This window comes from Primulina huaijiensis, chromosome 18 (genome assembly GCF_012295235.1).
Source record: "Primulina huaijiensis isolate GDHJ02 chromosome 18, ASM1229523v2, whole genome shotgun sequence".
Classification (NCBI taxonomy): Eukaryota; Viridiplantae; Streptophyta; class Magnoliopsida; order Lamiales; family Gesneriaceae; genus Primulina; species Primulina huaijiensis.
In genome coordinates, this window is record NC_133323.1 from 9,046,946 (window position 1) to 9,069,468 (window position 22,523).

The following is a 22,523-nucleotide window of genomic DNA, read 5'->3' on the forward strand; positions in this document are numbered from 1 at the left end:
TAAGTTGACTGTAATCAAATAGCCATCTCATTTTGTTTCGAACTTTGTGCCCCTATTAATTAAATCGTTGATTTACACGAAATTTAATAAGGTGGCCGAGCTTGATTTACATACAGTTTAATAAGGTTGCCGAGTTTGATTTGATTTTCCTGCTTCTTCTGAGCTCACCGCCTACGTCATTAAAGCTTCCCTCCGAAAAGCTCATTAATTTAGCATAAATACCGTCGTTTGACATCTTCATCTATAGTTCTTGTATTCTTTGACACTCTCTTTTCTTGAAATTCGTTTTCCTACGAGAGGGAAAGGATATTGCATTGACTAATGGCGAAATCACCGGAAATAGAGCACCCAGTGAAGGCTGTTGGATGGGCTTCAAATGACACTTCTGGGGTCTTAGCTCCTTTCAAGTTCTCTAGAAGGTACATATTTGAGTTTACATTTGTTTTTCAAGATTTTGTAAAACTGGGAATAATGAAAGTTTGAGGCTTTTTATTTTATGTTAAACATGTGTTTTTTTCGGTGGTTTAATTTAATTTACGACACATTTGTAGGACTACTGGAGAGCATGATGTGCAGTTCAAAGTTCTGTATTGTGGCGTGTGCCATTCTGATCTTCATATGGTCAAGAACGAGTGGGGATTTTCTCTATATCCTATCATTCCTGGGTAAGATTTATAATATGTGTATGTGTTCCTGTGTAAATATTTTGTGGGTATGTGTTCTTGATGTATAAAGGATTATGGGTTCTTCATATGGGCAAGAACGAGATATCCTATTGTTCTTGGGTAAGATTTATCCTATTTGTGTGTGTGTATTAATGTGTAAATATTTTGTGGATATGTTTCCTTGATGTACAACGGTTTATGGGTTTTTCTTGTGAGACTATTTAGGAGGAATTAAAGTGAGAATTTTTTAGTTTGTGGGTTGGTGATGATATCGGTTGCAAAATATGAAAGTTGAATTTGTTTTTTCAAGTGCAAAATGAGAATATTTTTTTACTGTTCTGTATAGTTTTTGCTCAAGTGTAGAGTTCTTGCTCAAGTGTTGACTTTTTGATCCTTTGTTGTTTCCGTATAAGTATGTCTAGTCCTTAATTTACATTTTAACGTAAGAATTTGATGTATTTGCTGGTGACGATTTGGTAACTGTGCAAAGGTGGCTTGATTTGATATATATATTTAATTTTCTTGATATAGGCATGAGATTGTGGGGATAGTTACTGAGGTAGGTAAAAAGGTGGAGAAATTCAAGGTTGGAGACAAAGTAGGCGTAGGTTGCTTGGTCGGATCATGCCGCCAATGTGATCAATGTGCTACTGATCTCGAAAATTACTGTCCCAAACAAATACTCACATACAGTATGCCTTACTATGATGGGACCGTTACATATGGAGGTTATTCTAATATCATGGTCGCCGACGAGCATTTCGTCATTCGTTGGCCTGAGAATCTACCTCTTGATATTGGTGCTCCTCTCTTATGTGCTGGGATCACGACTTACAGCCCATTAAGGTACTTTGGACTTGACAAGCCGGGGTTGAAAGTTGGTATAGTTGGTCTTGGTGGCCTCGGCCATTTAGCCGTGAAGTTTGCTAAGGCTTTCGGGACTCATGTGACGGTCATCAGTACGTCAATTAATAAAAAGAAGGAAGCTATTGGAAGTCTTGGCGCAGATGAATTTTTAGTTAGCCGTGATCCTGAGCAGATGCAGGTTTCTTTCTTCTTATTTGGGTGGATCACTTTCTTCTACTCTAGTACAATGTAAATTACTAACATCAAATTTATTTGATTTTGCGCGCATAGGCTGCAATGGGAACGTTGGATGGAATCCTTGATACCGTGTCCGCAACTCATCCCCTAGGACCGTTGATAACTTTGTTAAAGCCCAATGGAAAGCTTATCTTGGTTGGTGCTCCAGAAAAGCCACTTGAGTTTCTCGCCTTTCCCCTCCTTCAAGGTGAGAATAAATGTCTGTCAGGAAAAAAATAAGAGTAGAAGTCATTAAAGAGTAAACGTAAATTTTCATGGATACCCTTGTGAAAGAACTGAAAATAACAGCAATGAAAAAACTGTCTTCATTTCTGTTGAGTGTTGTATTTCTTACTCACTAGTTTATTTTGTCTGACTTTTGTAAAAAAATGTAAAATAGGGAGGAAGACAATATCCGGAAGTGCAATTGGAGGACTGAAAGAAACTCAAGAGATGATTGATTTTGCAGCAAAGAACAATATACTACCAGAGGTGGAGATGATCAATATAGATTACATAAACACGGCTATGGAGCGTCTCCTGAAATCTGATGTGAAGTATCGGTTCGTTATTGACATTGAAAATTCGTTGAAAGTTGAATAAGACATTTGAAGATTTTACATCTTGATAGGTTATAGCATTCGGAGAATGGGAATAATCGATTTATGTGTTGTGTTTTTTTAACTTTTTGCTTTCGAAATAATGAGTCTTTTACACCAAATGATCTTGTTGTATCAAGTTTATGATCGTTCTATGCATGCTAAAACACAGCTATATTTCAATTTCTATCTTGGTTTTGCTTCTTGTTTTCTTCTACCTTTTATGTGATGTTTGATATTTGTTCATTTCACCGATTTTATGATTTTAGTGCGGAAGCTTGATATGGATCGAATAGCTAGCTTACTTCTAAAATTGTTTGGTGAACAATATATATATTGATTTAATAAATAATAACCTTGAGTTTGACTCTGAAGTCCTTCCATGCCTAATCTTCAGTATCGACTGTTATGTAAATTTGAGGCTCGTTTGATAAGAGAACCTCAGATCTTTAGAATTATTTTGAGAAAATGCAGATTGATTTATTCATTCATTAAAAATATTGTTCAAATACACGAGACGGCACCCCTAACAAAACAACCAAAAGACTCCAATCCTAACGAAACTTGAAAAATATAAGACTCCATCCAAACCAAACAACCAAAAGATAAAACCAAAGTTAAGTTTAAACCAAAGAAAACAATCAAAGAGACCGATCTGCAAGGAACGAACAACTTCTAAGGCTGCTTTTTGAAGCGACCATGCGTGAGTAACATATAAACGCGTTGGACCCTTGCTGCGTCCGTCGCATTACCCTCCCCTTGAGATCGCGTTTTCCTCAACATGAAAGCAGGTTAAAGCACAGCCATCACAGAGGCATCCTCCCACGAAGCATCCGTGGGCGAAAGACATTGCCAACGTATCAGCACCTCGGTTCTGCCCTTACTGACCTTGGTGTCGAGCACTGCTTGTGGAAGTGAGCGGTTGTCCCCTGGCAGCATCGACGGAAGGGTGGGAGAGCTGAACTCACACCCTTTGTATTTCTTGAGGCACGAAACATGGAATACCAGATGCATTTTGGCTGACTCAAGGAGCTCCAATTTGTATGCTACCTGTCCATCACGGTTGAATATCTTGAATAGCCCGTAAAAACGACGGGACAACTTCCTATTTGCACTGGCAGCTAAGCTCAATTGATGATGAGGTTGCCACTTCAGAAGGACCAAATCTCCCTCGCGGAACTGCACTTCCCCATGATATCTTAAGGGCAGTATCTCGATCTTGCAATTCCATATCCACTGAGGCAATACGGGAGTCCCAGGAAGGAAGTAAGAGAGCAGGCGTGGGGGCGCCAACCATAAACCACCTCGAAAGGAGTTGCCCTCAAGGAAGATTGGAAGCTCTCTGTCGTAATAGAACTCGTCCGACAATATATATGTCCACGTATTGTTAGAGCAGATGTCCAGCAAGTCAATTTAATTTGAGTTTTATATATTCTTATATATATAAAATATATTTATTTTAATAATATTTTACGATTTTATCCAATTATGACATTTACTTTATATGTTTACTCATGCAAGCTGCATAAATATAATCTTTGAATATACTATAGTAACGTGAGGTCCACAAGTCAAGTTGATCATTAAATTAATTAGATGTGTATTGTATATTCTAAACTCGTTCTTAGTCAATTCAGTTGCATAAAATAAGTATAAATGTCGCTCGAGCTCGATACTATTTTATGTGATGTTAACACCACGTTTCATTGGTATGAGGATGAAGATGTCCAAACATATAGATTGATAATCATATGATGAGTCATTGAACAATCTTTACTTGAACTTTTAAGTGATTATCACTTATCGAGTGGATTAAGTCTACAATTAAGGGTGTGTTTGGTTTAAAGAATAAGATAACTAAATGATTAGTAATTAGAGTGATTAAAAATGAAAGATAATGATAAATAACATACTGAGATAAAATATATGATGTTTGGTATGATTTTAAAATTGTGGATTAATTTTGTGTATTATCTTGAAATGACCAGAATATCCTCACTATGTGTATATAATTACCTAACCTAGATATAATAAAAAGAAAATAAATAAATAATAGAAAATAAAATAATAGTAATAAATAAATAAATAAATTTAAAAAATATTCGATTAACTCTTATTATTTTTTTTATTATTTTATTACCAATTCATTTCATATCATTATTATTATCTTTTTTTTTTCTTATTAATATTTATTATATAATTATTTCTTATTACTTACAATTACTTTGTTTATTATACATTGATTATTTCTTATTATTTTGTTACTAATTCATTCTTATTTTACTAATTATTCTTCTTACGACTCGTCATTGTTATTATTTATTAAAAATTTATTTTTTATTATTTATTATTAACTTTTTACTATACAAATTCTGATATTAATATTAATTTTTTTTTATTTTCTAAAATTTTTTTTATACAATTATTATTCTCATTATAATTAATGATATATTCTTTAATCAATAATTTAATATAGTTTCATCATTAATTATAATTATAATTAGTTAGTAATTTTATTATTAATAATTTCTTATTAATTTAAATAATTATCATTATAAATTTTTTTATTATTGATATTAATTTGTATCTTCTCATTTATTATTATTATTATTTTACATCTAATTATTTATTATTATTATTATTATTATTTTGAATAATATAATTTGAAAAATGATTAAAAATTAAATATTGAGTAGTAGTAAATCCGTTAATTGGGTTTAAGACGATTTTAAAATTGTACAATTATTTTTTATTGTATAAACTTTTATATTTTAATATTTATTTTGAATTTTCAATTTAACTACAGTTTTTCAGTTTCTCTATTTGTTTTTGTATTGCATAACAAAACAAATGCTGAAAAGTCTTAGTTAAATATTATATTAATTTATAAAGGATAAAATAGTAAAAATACATGTTCTCATGAAAACTGTAAAATTAATCACTTGGTGAAGAAGGGTTTAATTATCTCCATTTTTGTGTGTACATTGTGGGCCACATGCGGGCCTTGATGATAATAAAAAAAGCTAAAAATCGTACCAAACAAATGATTGTGGATGATTATTTATTAATTAACCTCTTATCATTCAAACCAAGCACACCCATATAGTTGTACATCATTGATAGGATCAGTTAGAAAGTGAAAGAGTGTTTAGAAGGATAGGAGGTTGAATAAACACTAACAATTTTCACAATCTTTTCGAATATTGAGTCAGTTTAGTGATAAACTGAAACTCGAGAATCTTGTCAGTCGATATCAATCAGTTAACAATAATAGTGCGGAAATAAACTGACTGATAGATAGAATAAAAACTGAAATAAAAACACAGAAGATTTTATGGATGTTCGGAGATTTCAAACACTCCTATGTCACCCCTTCTATCATGAAGATAGGATATTCACTAAAAGACTTTGATCGATACAAACAGTTGTACAGACTCACTTCAGTCTTGGACATAACAATGTCAAACTGAAACTCTTAGTAACAAAACAATTTACAGTGCTCGACTGGTTTTGAAATAACTTAGCACGACTGATTACAATAATATCAGTTTTTGCTTGCAAGCTCGATGTATAGCCTTAAATGCCATGAATGAATACAATAAGCGTGAGCTTTTAAATATTTCAGCAGAGTAACAGCTCAGTTAAGAGTTTTTCAAGAGTCGAGTTGAAAGTAGTTGAGTTCAAAGTTGTTGGAGAGACTTCTCAGCTGCTCTTCCTTTGCTATTTATAGGCTTTGCTTCCAACGGTCATATTGAATGCGATTTGAACCTTTCTATCCGTTGTTTGCCACGTCAACATTCTTCTGACAGTCGTACACTACAACTTTTCTGAAATGCGGCGATCCCACTACTAGTTGCAGTCTTGCTTTTGTACTATATGTCGGTTGAATGTATTTTTCCTTAACTGATGACGTGTACAGCTAAAAGATCAGCTGATAGGCTATAACTTGATAAGCTTACAACTGTTTGTAGCAACTGATCAGTTTCCAACTGATCAATCAGTTGTCTCGTGTAGTCCAGTCAGCTGGTTCAGTTTCCTTCGATAATCTTCGCATTAATCTTCAGTTATAGGCAACCGATAGTTTGCATATTTTAGATCAATTACTATCAGTCTTCTTGATCAGTTAAGTTCAATCTATTAAATGCTCAGTTTGTCAAACTTCTGAAATTCAGTTTCCAACAATAAGTTATCATATTTCTAATCAAATTTTTTGTTATCTTCTTATACATATAATATAAAGTTGTTTCACTGACATGCCATAAACGTAAAACATTTGGAGTATAATGTAAGAGTCATAAAAGAACGTTTACTTGATTAACATAATAATTGGCATGGGGTAAACCTATCCAAAAAAGTCGAATCTCTTACGCTCTCTTCATTCACCCAAGCTAGAAGAAATGAGGTAAATCATAGTATTGAGCAGTCTGTGAGACTTTGCATCTCACGGGACTTGAACTCTGGTCATAAATCTAAATTGAACCGTCCCAAGACCAAGTCAGCTACACCAACCAGCGGGGCGCGTGGGGTAAACCTAAATCTAGAAGATCTGTTGTGCGCCTTGCTATTTGCTAATATTTATATGCCCAATTTTGTAATTGTAATTTTATTGATGTTTTTATTGTTTTTTTGGCTATTTGGTTTTAGGAAGTATTTGTGAACTTTTTTAAAAAAAAATTGCAAAGAAAAATACAAAAAAAAAAATTTTTTTTATAGGTTGCGAACACTTTCTTGATAAAGGGCTGACCAACAATAAAATTTGGGTGCCATTTGAACATTTATTGGTGAATTTCTTTAGTAATTTTAAAAAAATAAATTGAAGTGTAAAATATATTATTAGTTCCATGATTCCGTCAATTACACATTTAAAGGCTATATGTTCGGTGTACTTGATAGACATCAGATGGAATTATTAGTCATTATATATTCGCTGTTTGGTTAAAAAAATTCTCTCTCCCTTTGAGCTTGTCGGATAGGATGTAAACGATCCAAATCAAGTCAAATAATATCAGGTCAGAGTTTGGATCGTTTATGATTGATAGAGACTTGATCTCGAGCTCGATTCGAGCTTTTATAATCAGGGTCGAGCTCGACTTGTCTTGAAATTATTAAGCTCGCAAAAACCTCGAGCTCCTCGTTAAATGCTCGTTTATCGTGTTAGTTAATCCAAACTCGAGCTTGGTTCATTAATAGCTTATTTATCATTTTTAACAAGTTTAACTTGTGTTCGGCTCGTTTTCAAGCTCGTAAAGCATACAAATCGAGCTCGAGTTAGAGCTTGATTTGATCTTATTAAACTTAAATATATCTATGAACTAAATTTAAATCAAACATAAAAGTATAAATTCATTAATAATTAACTAAGACGACAAATATAACAACAAAAAAAACATAAATTCAATACATTATTTTTTTTTTATTTTTTTGAAATGAGAATGTCATTTATCAAATGTTATCTTCACAATCGTGGGAAATGAAATTACAAATGATATCTAGAGGATGAAACACAATAAAAGGATTAACATATGATATGACCATCTCGAGCAAGAGAATGAGCCACCATATTTGCTTGTCTTCTAACATGTTGAATCTTGAAGGAAGGGCGTACGTCGAGAATTTGAAAACAGCTAGAAATAATTAAGCCAAACTCTGTGTGGTCAACATTCTTTGAGGTGATCGCATTTACCACCGTTTTTGAGTCGATTTCAAATATAACATCCTGGAGTTCAAGAGAGGTTGTCCTTGAAATAGCGTTAAGGAGGGCAAGTGCTTCGGCCTCCTTAACTTCAAACAATATATAATTCACACTGATTTTGCTCAACATAAACCCCCCTGCAGAGTCTCTCACCACAGCTCCGAAGCCAACAGCTTGATATTCTTTAAACAATGCCGCATCGACATTGAACTTCATAGATGGATCAGGCGGTTTCGTCCATCGATCATCCGCATCACGACGAGAACTTGAAGCTTGTCCTTGTGTAGAGTTCTTTTGAGCTTGAGTCCAATTCCATAACATATCATAGCCGTGGTGAAACAGTGATCTGCGGAGGTCTAGAAACACCGCTCCATAGTTTTTCATTTCGATAGCGCAATATGCTCCATAATATAGCCGAGATAATTGGTTGTGCAGCCTTGGGGAATTTATACAGACTTTCAAATATCCAATTTAAGAATGATATAGCTTCTCTTGCACAAGTTGTCACTAAGCGATCTAGCTTTGCAACTTTCCAACATTCATTTGCATATGGGCAGTCAATGAATACATGCCAGTTGTTCTCCAATCCTGATTCACAGATGTAGCTGTATATTTCTTGATTGGATTTTTAAGCGACAAGGTAGAAAGTCACGCACTGCTCGCCATAAAAATGACCGTATCTTCGGAGGTGTTGATATATTCCATAGCTTGGACCATTCCCCCTTTTGGCGATGTACCTGATCATGGTTAGTAATGTTTTCCATGATAAGTTGATACCCTGACTTCACTGTATAGCATCTGTTTCCACTGAAGTGACATATACGTTCATCATTTGAAGCCAGAGGATTTAACGGAATATTCATAATTTCCAGAATATCTCTGGGACAAAGATTTCATGGAGTTTTCCCATTTTCCACTTCTTAGTGTCTGGGATCAGCAGCTCCTTCACATACGTCACTTCCTCCTGATGTATATGCGGTGTCTAGATATAGAAATTTCTAGAATCTCTTAGCCATGGGTGCGTCCAGATTTATATATGCGGACCTTCTCCGACTTTCCATCGTAATCCTCGAGCCAAGATTGCTTGTGTGTACCAAATACTTCGTCATATGAAGCTAGGATTTGATCCTAAGCTTGTTTCCATGAAGTCTTTTTCGGAAAATATTTAGCTTTGAGTAATCTTGATGATAAATTATTTGGGGTTGAAATAAGCTTCCAACGTTGCTTAGCAAGCATGGCTAGATTATAGGCTTCGAGATTGCGGAAACCAAGTACTCCACTTTCTTTTCGAGTGCAAATTCTTTTCCAATTCATCCATTGTATTCCTCTAGATACATTACTGAAAATCCCAAAATACTACATCTAACATTCAAATAAAAAATATAATAACATCACCATAAAATCCATTATCAAATATCTAACAACACAACAACATGATAAAAATATAAAATTCATTATCAAATATTCGTCATACACTGATACCACCATATAAATAACATTGTAATAATTTCACCCCTTCAACTTTTCAACTAAATCGTGTGAGAAATTAGAGAGGGCATAAGAGAAGCCATTAGATTTTAAATTTTTAATCAATATAAATTCTATCATATTCGATTTAAAATAATATTTTAGTACAATAATTTGTAAAGCTACTTCACGTCAATATGACTTAGTGATGAAAATTTTCAGGGAAAAAATAATATGTTGGTGTATTTTTATTAATTTATTTTATTTATTGTGCTTTAAATAAAATTTTAGTATAATGATATGCAAGTAAGATTAAAAATATAAATGTGGCTAAGTTGTGTGAATTCATCTTTATTTCATAAAGGTCTTGAGTTCAATTCCTTCCATTGACATTAGTACTAATATTTTTATTTGTCAACTCGAAAAATGTGTCAAGCTCGAGCTTACGACAACCTAAACGAGCCGATCTCAAGCTCGAGTTTACTAGCAACCTCAATAAGCCGAGCTCGAGCTAGAGAGCCTATTGACGAATATGTTTGCGAGTTAACGATTCGAATATCCTTAGACTTGAGCTTGGTTTGACTAAATTGTCTTGCTCGAGCATTGTTTTATATAACTAATAAACGAACTTTTTATCAAGCCGAACTTCGAATACCTCGCGAACAATTTGGTTCATTTACATTCCTGTTGTTGGCGAATCATTATGTTTTCTAGAGATGATTTTTGAACGGATTTTATTATTTTTGTCGGAGAAATATGTGCAATCCAACTTTACGTAATGGTTAAATAACGTTATGCATCTAATAAAATGGATGAGAGAAGGGAAATACAATTATGGCAATAATCATTCTGTTGGGGATCGCTATAGAGTTTAGAGGGGGGAGTGAATAAACTCGTTCCTTTGTTGGACGTTTTTGCAAAGGGTGCTAGAATCATGTTAGAGATTATAGCTTATCTTGTTCAAATGTATATCCAACAGATCACGAAAATAAGTGCGGAAACAATCTGATGGTATGGGGTGAAAACAATAAAACAGTAGACAGTAGACGATGGTTGTTTCTGGAAGTTCGAAGATGAAATCTTCTACGTCTCCCCTTCTTCTGTCTCCAGAAGGTATCACTAAAAGATTTTGGCTTTTACAGTACAAATCTTGTACACATCCACTTCAGTAGGACTTATCTTCAGCCTACTGAAACTCTTAGTTTTACAACACAGTATAACGAATATAACGAGGTTCTGTAAAAGACTCTTTCCCAGATTACAGACTCTTCTCAGTAAGATATAGTAAATTGAATAGCTTTGAAGAGACTAAGAAACATCAACACAAGTTGATCTCAGAAGATCAGATATATGATATGAAGCGTGTGCTACTTTTCTATATGTTGAGCTTTTTGATAGATAGTAGTTGTGATAGCTGAAATGTCGTTGGACATATGGTGTATTATCAATAATAATGATTTGTATATATTTCTATAAAGATTGATCTTTATATAGAAACCTTGAATCCAACGTCTATAAGCAAAACGGCTTCTTTGACTTCTGAGTAGAATCAGCTTTATCACCTAAAAAAGGGTCATGCAGAAAGGCTTCAGAATTATCAGTCTTTGTTTTATACCACAAATGGTAAGGAGCGTTAAATGTCTTTGTACAGAATTAATGGTGCAATTAATACTAGTACTAGGTAAAGTAACGGTAACATTTAAGGTAGTAACGATCAAACAAAAGACGTTAAGTGTCGCTTCTGTTTAAGCTAAGTTCTGCTTCTGCTTTTGCTTTTTATTAGCTGATAAGTACTCATAAAGTACTGCTTATATTAAAATGATACGAGGGCTTCTGCTATTTATATTGTCTGCTGCTTTAGCTTAACACAGTCTACTGGTTTTGTGTAATGCCCGAGATTTAATCACTGTAATCAGCCATTACTGAATTGACAGAATTGAAGTTGTAGGAGCTCAAGTGGAGTAGCCGGGTTTTGGTACACCGAAAGACTACTCTTTTGTACAGAACATGGGGCGCCCGAGCGGTAGAAAAGGATCGCTCGAGTGCCAGTGCACCACAAGGTCACGGTTTGGACAGAACGTCTGGCGCCCGAGCGCCAGTGTCGAATAAGTTAAGGGCTTGGACAGAAGGTTCCGTGCCCGAGCGGTAACTTATGACCGCCCAAGCGCCGCCTGAGAAACAAGAAGACTAAGCCACTTGTCCTAGCCATGCAAGAGATATATATATAATGTCTCCAAGTGCTTCAAAAAGGAAAAGAAAGAACGAGGAAAGTTTCAGGAGAAAGCTTCATATTCCTTTGAAGACTATTATTGTGAGTTGTAAAATCCAACCGTTAGAAATTCAATCCGAGTTTATTTCTGTGCTCCTCTCGTCAAGAGCTACAAAAAGACGTAAGTTTTCTTATGTTTTGTTATGGTTTGAAATTATGATATTGAAGGAATCGAATATGATTCATATATGATGTTCTTGATATAGTAGACATCGTATAATCGAAACCAGACTGAAGAACAGATACCGTATGAAATGGTTATGATTTTTAGAATGGATTTGATTGATATCATATTTGTATTGTGATTGATTATGAGTTGAGATTGATATCAGTTGACAATTGTATTGCTGGATATATTGAGATTGTGCAGTTATGCCGTTGAAACCAGAATTTGATTTAGTTCTGATTATATCCAGTATTGATTTGAGTGGTGTATTGATATTATACTCCTCGATATTGTCATTGCCAGATTGAGTATTGACAGGCTTTGAGTTCGAGACTTTGACAGAGTCAGATTGACAGAAAGAAAGGTACAAATCAATGTTAACCGGGAGATCGACTTGGGTCAGACTAGACTTGAGTTTCCCTAAATCACATACTTGTATGTTATTGGTTTCATACCTTTATATTGTTTGAATGAATATGCTTAGTCTATTGATTTATAGAAAAGTAGAGAATAGCAGATAGCTATTGAGTGAGAGTCACTGACAGAGATGCCAGATTATGACAGAGTAGTCACTGGCCCATTGCGCATTGTCAGAATAGGCATTGGCGGATATGCTAAGTCCATGGCGGATATGCCAAGACACTGGATATTTGATTTATATCGATGTTGCTTAGGAGTGGATCGATTCCTATCGCTGAGATTCGATATATGTGTTAATGTCCAGGAACCGGGATCCCGAGAATAGAGATGAATCGAGTCTGAAATGACGAGTCAAAGAGTTTTATCTGTATTCACTAATGTGACATAAATTATGATTCATGTTCTTTGATACATGGTTTATGCTTTTCCATATGATTTTATGTATTGTATTGATTCATTGTTTATACTGGGATTTTATTCTCACTGGAGTTATCCGGCTGTTGTCGTGTTTGTATGTGTGCATGACAACAGGTGGGACATGATCAGGGTCAAGAAGAGGATGAGAGAAAGGACAAGTTAGCGTGGTGATCCGGATCGGAAGTAGTTAGTTTTCAGCACTTGATATATAGTAGTTGAACCCTAGTATCGTTTGTTGTATGCTGTACAACACTTGTACTTTTATACTGATGTGTATACTAGATTGATTCCATTACGATCCGCATTTTAAAAAAAAAAAAATTAGACCTTGTTTATCTTAATTGATTGAATTATTCCCAAAGAATGATTAAGAAATGAACTAACGTCCGGGTCCCCACATTTTGACTCTCATCACTACAATTAAATTAAGTCTAACAATTTTCCTCTTTGCGGTGATATCAAAACCTAGATGTTAGTAAAGATGAATAGCAACAGTTATATAAAAAAGCAGATAACAATTATAACAAGATAATTGCAAAGTAAATAAACAGGAGAGTTCGAAGGAAATTAATCATCAGTTCCAATGTCCCTAAACATTGTTTCCTCATCTTGAGGATCTTGATTTATGAAGGAAGATTCTGCATGATGTCCTCTAGTTCTACCTTCTTCTGTTCTGCCTTCTTCTTCCCCTTTTCGGCATCATGAACTTGAAAACGACTAAGTAGATCATCCATCCGGCCAGAAAGGATATGAATCCCTTCATTCAGCAACTCCAAGATCGGCGCTTGATTCGAAAATGTTTCAGTAAGATCAATAAGAGATTGAGATTGGGACTCAATCTTAGTATCAATAAGTTCCAGTTTCAAGTCCATAGCCTCAACTCTGTTGGAGACTGAGCGAATAGATGTATCATGATCAAAGACAAGTTTAGATACCTCATCTCGACTGAGCAAGATATTACTCTGATTAGTGAAAACAGATTGTCTGAAAATACTGGTTTCAACAAGGAGCTTGGCCAACGATTCTGCCGTGCGGGTCACCTCTTTTGAGATGCAGTCACGGAAGAATTTGGTGGCACTAACGTCACCAGCATGCTCATAAGACAACTGTTTAACTATCCCCAAAAGATTATTCAGATTCTTTTTCAGAACATCTATCTCAAATTCAATATAAAAATGGTCTTCTGGGGATGGAGTCCTTTCAAGCATATGTTGTCTGATCTCTGCAAGATGAGCTATGTGAGTAGGAGAATTAGCATGAGGGACAATCAAAGCAGTAGACATGACAGTGTCTGGTGGAGCAACAGATGGAGCAGTAGACTGTTCTGCAGAAGTTCCTTCAGCAGCAGTAGTTGGTTCAGGAGATGCACTCTTTTCTGGTTGGGCAGCTTCAGTGGCTTCCAGTGGCTCAACAGCTGTAATGGATTCAGATGGAATATTCAAAAGAGATTCCATTTCTGCTTGGTGTTCATCAGAAAATTTCTCCAGATTTGGCAGTGATTGGGATGGAGCAGCATATGATTCTTCCATTGTTTGATCTGCTGTTTGAGCTTCTGGTTGTAACACATTAATAGCCTGAGCTGCTTCTGGTGCAGTAGAAGCTGCAAGAACAATAGATTGAATTACTTCGTCAACTGAAGCCAATTCACGAACAGAGATAAGAGATGATGACTGAGTAGGCAATGTTGGGGATGCGGGAGTACTGGAGGCCTTAGCTTCTGAAGGAGCTGTGGTCTTTTCCTTGACTGGCTTAATCTGAAGAATGTCTGGGACAAAGCCTACTTGGTATTGAAAAGGCTCCGCAAAAGCCTGTTCTTGAGCAAGAAGTTGCTCATCCATTATACTCAGTCAGTCAGTTGAAATTTGAATCACATTCTGGTCTTGGGTAGCTGTAGGATTCACGGGATCAAAATTTGACTTTAAAGTCTTCAAAAACGAATCCAGCTTTCGACGCTTGAGTTGATCTTAGCAGAAGCAAAGACATGCTTTTCATTCTTCACCATTTTTGCGTAGGCACCTGGTGTTCTTAGATATGTGATTGGGTGGAAAGCTCTAACCTTAAGCCAATCATCGAAAAAGAAAATGTCTTCACTGGTAGATTTATCAATTTCTTCCATGTGAAGATCAATGGCAGTATGAACAAATGACTTGGCTCCATGACTTTTTGGTTCTTCGATGAGTTTTCCTTTGCCTTTGTCTGATGATGCTGGCAGCACAGGTCTAAAGGCAGAAGACCCTGCAATTGGCTCTCTAAAAGCAACTCCAGACGTGGGTCTAAAAGTCGGAACAGAAGTTGAAGTGGTTGCAGTAGAGGTGGCTGTTGGAATTGATGACGGGACAGATTCTGGTCTTGATGAGGTAGCTTCTGAAAATACTTGTCTCAGCGAGACCGTATCAAGGTCCGCAATGGCTGCTGTTTTCTTGATACAAATGGTGGTTTTGGTTTCTTCTTGCGTGGGGTGGCTGGGAGTGAGGCCTTGGTTAGAGCAGCAGACTCTTCAGATATGGTCATATCTGAATCAGTCATGGTAAACACTTTTTCTCTTTTCTTTCTTTTGAGGAGCTTGAGCCTCAGTCTGAGCGTCCCCTATCTCCTTTTTCTGAGCAATAAATTCAACCACGGATGGCTTTGGCCTTAAAGCAAGTACATTATCAGTATCGGCCATAGTCATAGAAGATCCGTCCTGTTCAGAGGTAAAAGGAAAACTAGCATCCTCCAACATTATGCTGATCTGAACAGCAAACCCAGTGTCCTTCCTCAAAATCATATCATTCATGATTTTGAATAGGAAACTACTCCAGTCCACTTTGATTTCAGAAGTGATGGCTATCATCATTTGAACCTTTTCTTTGGTCAGCTTATCGAACGTACCAGCCTTGACTAGAAGCGCCTTTGCCACATTGTCCGTGAGTACCTGGTACTCCATCTTGAGAAGCTTCTTGAAGCAAGAGGGAGAAAGTTCCTCTCCAGAAGCTGAAAAAGTGGTGTGGACAGCAGACATTTCCTCTTTAGAAACAGCCGAGCATTCAAAGGTGCCTGAGAATGGAAGAAAGAAAGTTGACCCCAGAAGGGTAGAGTCAATGGCTATAGATGCATCTCCATGTGAGTAAATGATCTTCCCATCCTTAACTGTCGCTTTGGCGTAGAAGTCCAAGAGGGTAGTCTTCTAGATGATAGCTGGTGCTTCTAGAAATCTTCTGAGACCAGAGTTTTCAATGGCTTTGAACATTTTAACAAGGTTCTCATCCTTGATAGTCATAACTGATGCAAAGTTAACTTGGTAAGCGTTAAGAGTGTAAGCTCCAGCCATTTCTGCAAATAACATGAATTCAAAGTAGATCTTGTAGTAGAAGAATGCGAGAGAAAGCAGTAGCTAGTATGCAGTAGTTCTGAAATCGTAAAAGTGAAATGAGATAGAAGAGGCGATTAATATTCAAAATGTACAGCCGTCAGTGAAAACATAAGGACACATGTCAATATATTTATGGTTGAGTTTTGAAAGATGAACGGTGAGTGTCAGTGACACAATGATTTTAAAATTTTTGAAAATCAATAAAAGGTAGGCTGTCCAAGACGGTTACTAAAAGAAATCAGAATAGAACATGTCGTTTTATGATACTATCTATTGGAAGTGGCAAAGTACTGAAATATATCCAGTACTTTTGACAAAATCCAATAGACACATTGTTATATCGAAAAGACAATTCTCCTTCTGTTTTATAACTTGAAATGAGAATATCAGTCACAATTAAACCATATTCTCCCTAAATTAATGCAAATAAATAATAAATGCGAAGATTAAGGGTAAGATGAGATAATTAATGACACTGATATTTTTCCGATAGGGACATGTGTACGGTAAATATTCAAGCGACTCTTCAGCTTCCTTGATGATAAATAAGAGAACCTGCAAACACACAAGTTAAATTATTTTAGTCTTTCAACAAATGGAAAGTGCAAGCGTTCTATCAGAGTCTTCTCCGAAGTCAGAAGCAGCAGGGGAGTTCCCAAGACAACTTCTGGCGTCTCGTAATAGGATGTTTGATAACATCGTTTTTCAAGAGATGAAGACTCGGAAGAAATTTCTTAACCTGTAATCTGAATGATCAGTTAGATTATTCTACTTAATTAGATAACAGTTGCGGAATCATCCCGTTCAACAAACCATGATCATGCAAAGAGAGGGGATGATTCCAGTAGTTTTTAGGATTTCTTCTGTAAATCTCAGTACTTCTGATATCAACAATTGTAATAGCTTAGCTATTGTAACACATCTGATTTTATGAATGAAATGTTTCATTTTGTCAAACTTCTTGTTATCTACTGTTTTTACTTAATGCATAAACAACAGAAGATATTAATCAGTAGTTACGATAAATCAATTAAACCGAGAACATTACGAAAATAAGAAAACTTATTCTCAGGCAGAGGTTTAGTAAAGATGTCTACTGCTTGTTGATTAGTATGGACATATTCCAGACGAATGTCCTTCTTCTGCACATGATCTCTAATAAAATGATGTCTAATGTCGATGTGCTTCGTTCTGGAATGAAGTGCTGGATTGAGAGTAATAGCTGTAGCACTGGTATTGTCACAAAATATAGGTGATTCAGAGGCTTGAACTCCATAGTCCTTAAGTTGTTGCATCCAAAGCAATTGAGAGCAGCAGTTTCCAGCAGCAAGGTATTATGCTTCTACAGTAGACGTGGATATGGAAGTCTGCTTTTTACTAAACCAGGAGATCAACCTATCACCAAGAAATTGAAAAAAACGACTAGTGCTCTTTCTATCCAGTTTGCAACCTGCATAGTCAGCATCTGAATATCCAATAAGATTGAAAGAAGAATCATTGGGATACCATAAGCCGACATTTTGAGTACCCTTAAAATATTTCAGAATTCGTTTAGCAACAATATAATGTGATTGCTTAGGGTTAGATTGAAATCTTGCACAAATACAGACAACAAACATAATATCAGGTCTAATGGCAGTAAGATATAACAAAGAACCAAAAAGACCACGATACTGAGTTACCTCTACTAAAATTCCATTGTCATCTTTATCAAGTTTAGTAGATGAGCTCATTGGAGTGGAAGCAGCAGAGCATGTTTCCATGCAAAAATTTTTCAGTAGTTCCTTAGTGTACTTAGCCTGATTTATGAAGATTCCTGTATTGAGTTGCTTGATCTGTAGTCCTAGGAAGAATGTCAATTCTCCCATCATGCTCATTTTGATTGCTCTTGCATAATCTTAGCAAACTTTTCGCACAATTTGGGGTTATTTGACCCAAAGATAATGTCATCAACATAAATCTGGACTAATAGAATGTGCTTATTTTTAACTAAAGTGTATAAAGTCTTGTCTATTGTGCCGATTGTAAAATCATGATTGACAAGAAACTGTGAGAGAGTGTCATATCAAGCTCTAGGTGCCTGTTTCAAACCATAAAAGGTTTTGTGTAATTTAAAGGCATGATGTGGTAAGAAATGATCAATAAAACCTTGAGGTTGTTCAACGTAAACTTCATCTTGCAGTAGACCATCTAGGAAGGCACTTTTCACATTCATCTGATACACTTTGAAGTTCTTGAAAGCAGCAAAGGCTAAAAATATTCCGATTGCTTCAAGCATTGCTATTAGTGCATAGGTCTCATCATAATCTATTCATTCTTCTTGTCTGAAACCTTGAGCCACCAGTCTCGCTTTATTTCTAACAACAGTACCATCTTCATTTAGCTTGTTTCTAAATACCCACCGAGTTCCAATGACTGCTTGATGAGATGGTCTAGGTACAAGAAACCACACTTCATTTATCTTAAATTGATTCAGCTTTTCTTGCATAGCTTCAATCCAACTGGGATCCAGAAGAGCTTCTTCAATCTTCTTAGGTTCATCCTTAGAAATAAAAGCAGCATGCATATATTCATTTATCATATGCCTTCAGGTTCTTAGTGGAGCTACAGGATTTCCAATAACCAAAGATGGAGGATGTGATTTTCTCCAAATAAAGGGTTTAGAGGGATTTCTTCTTGATTTATTGGATTTGGATCAAACTCGGGTAAAGCAGTAGTAGATTCTGGAATGTCAGCTGCTGGTTCTAGTACATCCTGTGTTTGAAAAGCTGGTTCTACCAGAGGAATGTCTGGTTCTGGATTTTGAGCATCTTTGACACTTGGTTCTGCATCATCTTAACTATCCAGTTTCAGGTGAATCCTGTCTAATCTGTTACTTAAATTTGACATGTTAGAAACTTCAGGAGCACTGCTATCTTCATCACAGACAACATGAACAGATTTTTCAACATTAAGAGTTCTATTATTGAAAACTCTAAATGCTTTGCTTACTGCTGAATATCCCAGAAAAATTCCAGCATCTGATTTTGAATCAAATGCAGACAGATAATTTTTTTATCATTATTATGCACGAATCATTTGCAACCAAACACATGAAAGTATTGAGCATTAGGCTTACTCTCTTTACATATCTCATATGGAGTCTGATTATGCCTTTTGTTGATCATGGTTCTATTTTGTGTGTAGCATGCTGCGTTGATTGCTTCTGCCTAGAAGCGCTGAGAGATGTCTTCATCTGCTAGCATTGTTCTAGTAGTTTCTTTAAAAGTTCTGTTTCTCCTCTCAGCTACTCCATTTTGTTGAGGCGTTCTGGCAGTTGAATATTCATGATGAATACCATGTTCATCCAAATATAACTCAAGAATTTTGTTAGTAAATTCATTGCCCCGATCACTTCTGATTTTAATGAAAGAAATTGATTTTTCATTTTAAATCTTTTCCAGAAGCTTGATCAGGAGGCTACTGATTTGATCTTTTCCAGCAAGAAATATTACCCAAGTAAATGTAGAAAAATCATCAACAACAACAAAAGTATATTTCATTCCCCCTAAGCTCATGATAGGGATTGGACCAAACTAGTCCACATGCAATAGTTCCAAACATCTTGATGTTGATTTACTTCCTTTATTCTTGAAGCTAGATCTTACTTGTTTACCAAGTTGACATGCAGAACATACATGATTTTTAACGAAGTTAATATCAGGCAAACCATCAACTATGTTATGCTTCTTGAGATAATTGATACACTTGAAGTTAAGGTGATTCAATCTCTAGTGCCATAGCCAATGTTTATCATTAAGGGAGGCAACTAAACATATAGGAACATTAACATGATTTTTGTTCCATGATACTTTGTAAGTGTTGCCTTCTCTTTTTCCGGTTAAGACTGTAGACTCATTGGCATCTTTAACTGTGCAGGTGTGATTCTGAAAAGCTACTGAGTATCCATTATCACATAGTTGACTAATACTAATCAAATTGTAGCAGAGATTTTCAACTAAGAGCACATCATTTATAGTGATATTACCATGGATAATCTTACCCTTACCAACGGTTTTACCTTTTGAGTTGTCCCCAAAAGTTATCTTTGGTCCAATACAACTCATTATTTCTAAGATTAGACTCTTTTGTCCGGTCATATGTCTAGAACATATACTGTCCAGATACCATGTAGAGCTGTTTATCTTGGTTTCCCTCTCCTGTTCTTGCAAGCACAAGTTTTAGTAACTAGTACACAATCTATTTGGGTCCAAGCCTTATCAGTCCTTTAGGAACCCACATTTGTACAATTCTAGGAGACCTTGTACTTCGGGTATCCCAAGAGGTGTGTGCAACAGAAGGTCTGTTATTTCTAACAGAATGTATTTTAGGATGTTGTTCTTCCCTTCTGTTCTTATCATCTGGTATGTATCTCTTCTGAACTGGTTTGCAATTATAGTACTGGTAGTTTCTAACCTTCACAAAGGGTTGTCCTCCTGAGTTGAATCATCTACTGGATCCAGCACTCTGATGAACTCTTCTCTTCGGTTCAACATAACCCAGACCATGATGCTTACTTCTATTCGTCTGGTCTACAAACTTTCTGATTTGAACAGTTGGTACTTCTGGTTCATGTACCACACTAGATTTAACAAAGTGAATGAATTTCCCTTTGCTCATATCCAGGTTTGGATTTGTACTAGTTTCAGAAGTGCTTTCATCATTACTGAATCCGAGACCACTCCTGTCTCCAGATTGTTTTTGTAATTCTTGCATCTTCTCTAATGAAACAGAAGACTTGTTCCATGCATTCACCAGAACTAATAGCTTCTGATTTTCAGATCTCATCGTCTGGTAATCTGCATTTACTCTTTCATTCTCAGTTCTTAATTTACTCATCTCAACTTTCAGATCACTACAGATGTTCTCTTGAAAGTAAGTGAACTTACTGATTTGATCTTTTAAGTTTTGATTTTCAATCTTGACCTCCTCGAATGATTGAGAAAGTCCAGAGTACTCTTCTACCATGCCATTCAGTGCTTAAACCAAATCATTTCGTGTAAATTCATCAGAATCGAAATCAAATACCTTTCCAGATGTCGAGGCTGATTCAGTGTTTGTCATGAGACATTTGAATTCTTCTTCATCACTATCACTGAATGGTTATCTGAGTCGGAAGACTCAGAGCTAGAATCCGCCCACTTTGATTTACTTTCCTCAGCAATCATTGCTTTGCGGTCTCTTCTGGACTTCTTATCATTACGCATGTACTCCTTCTTCTTCTGGTTGTCCTTTTTAGGTTCGGGGAATCTGCAATAAAATGTCCGATTTTTCCACAATTGAAGCATGTCATATCACCAGGTGGTGATTCCTTCTTGAAGTTTCGGTTAGGACTCTGGTATGCTCGGTGGTTCTTCTTCATGAATTTTGAGAATTTTTTTACAAATAAGGACTTCGCATCATTGCTGATTTGTTCAGCAGTCTTGTCTGAAGTACTTTCAGTAGAAGCAGCATGTAGTGCACTTGGAACAACTGCATCAGTAGCAGTAGCTGCAACAGCTTTTGTAGGTGGATTTGACAGGAGCTCTTCTCTACTTCTCATGTAGAACCCAAAATCAGTACACGTAAAACACATTCATTTATTTCATTGTTAAATTATTTATTCAAGTTTAAAATGATATTTAGCGATGCATGATTTATTAATATGCATTATTTTAAATTAGTTATGTTTAGGTGATGCACGTTAAAATATTTTCCTGAGTTTCATGTTTCAGGCGATTATTCGCTGCAGGATCGAGGAAAAGAGACCGGCGACGATTTCGACAATTTTAAAATTTGGTATTTTATTTTAAGTTAGGATTGGGGCATTTTTAATGATTTATTAAGTTTTTAGCATTTTAAAAGCCTAATTTAATTATTAAGTGATTTTATGACTTTAAAGTTTTAAAGATTTGTCACTTGCACATTTTATTTTAAATTAAGAGATTTTATTAAAGTTAGAGGAGGGTTAATATTTTAATCAGTTGTTAATTATTACTTAAGCACAATTTTATCTCCTAAATTACCCTTAACACACGCACATGTAATTATGTTCGACGTGCAAAGGAAAATATTCTATGTTTTTGAGGTATGCTAAATGTCTTGTGACCAATTATGAACGGGTTTGGAAGTCGGTGAACGTGGCCGAAGACCTCTCCACCCGAGTAAAGCATGACCAGGGTTAGATCAGGATTGGAAAACGGTAAAGCATGACCAGGGACCAATCCACCCGGTAAAGCATGACCGGAGATCTCATGTATGTGTAGTGGATTTTCCCTGCCAGCCCAGTACTGTGGTTTAGTCTGATGAGGCACATTTAAATATGGGTTACTTACTTTGAAACATATCTCTACGCAAAATGATGAAGTTATGTTT

At 35.7% G+C, this 22,523-nt stretch overlaps 1 protein-coding gene across 1 annotated transcript; it reads left to right on the forward strand.

Annotated features, from left to right (window-relative positions):
• Positions 1–174: 174 nt before the first annotated feature.
• Positions 175–2,551, forward strand: LOC140963832 (8-hydroxygeraniol dehydrogenase-like). The gene is made up of 5 exons (XM_073423251.1): positions 175–419; positions 552–665; positions 1,197–1,710; positions 1,803–1,956; positions 2,149–2,551. The coding sequence occupies exons 1-5, from the start codon at positions 322–324 to the stop codon at positions 2,349–2,351; spliced, it is 1,083 nt and encodes a 360-aa protein (XP_073279352.1). The 5' UTR covers positions 175–321; the 3' UTR covers positions 2,352–2,551.
• The last annotated feature ends 19,972 nt before the right edge of the window (positions 2,552–22,523 follow it).

Excerpts from the sequence above, each read along its gene's own strand:
- LOC140963832 (XM_073423251.1), top strand. The coding sequence starts at position 322 with ATGGCGAAATCACCGGAAATAGAGCACCCAGTGAAGGCTGTTGGATGG. Across the intron at positions 420-551 it reads CCTTTCAAGTTCTCTAGAAG|GACTACTGGAGAGCATGATG; the intron begins GTACATATTTGA and ends ACACATTTGTAG. Across the intron at positions 1,957-2,148 it reads CGCCTTTCCCCTCCTTCAAG|GGAGGAAGACAATATCCGGA; the intron begins GTGAGAATAAAT and ends AATGTAAAATAG.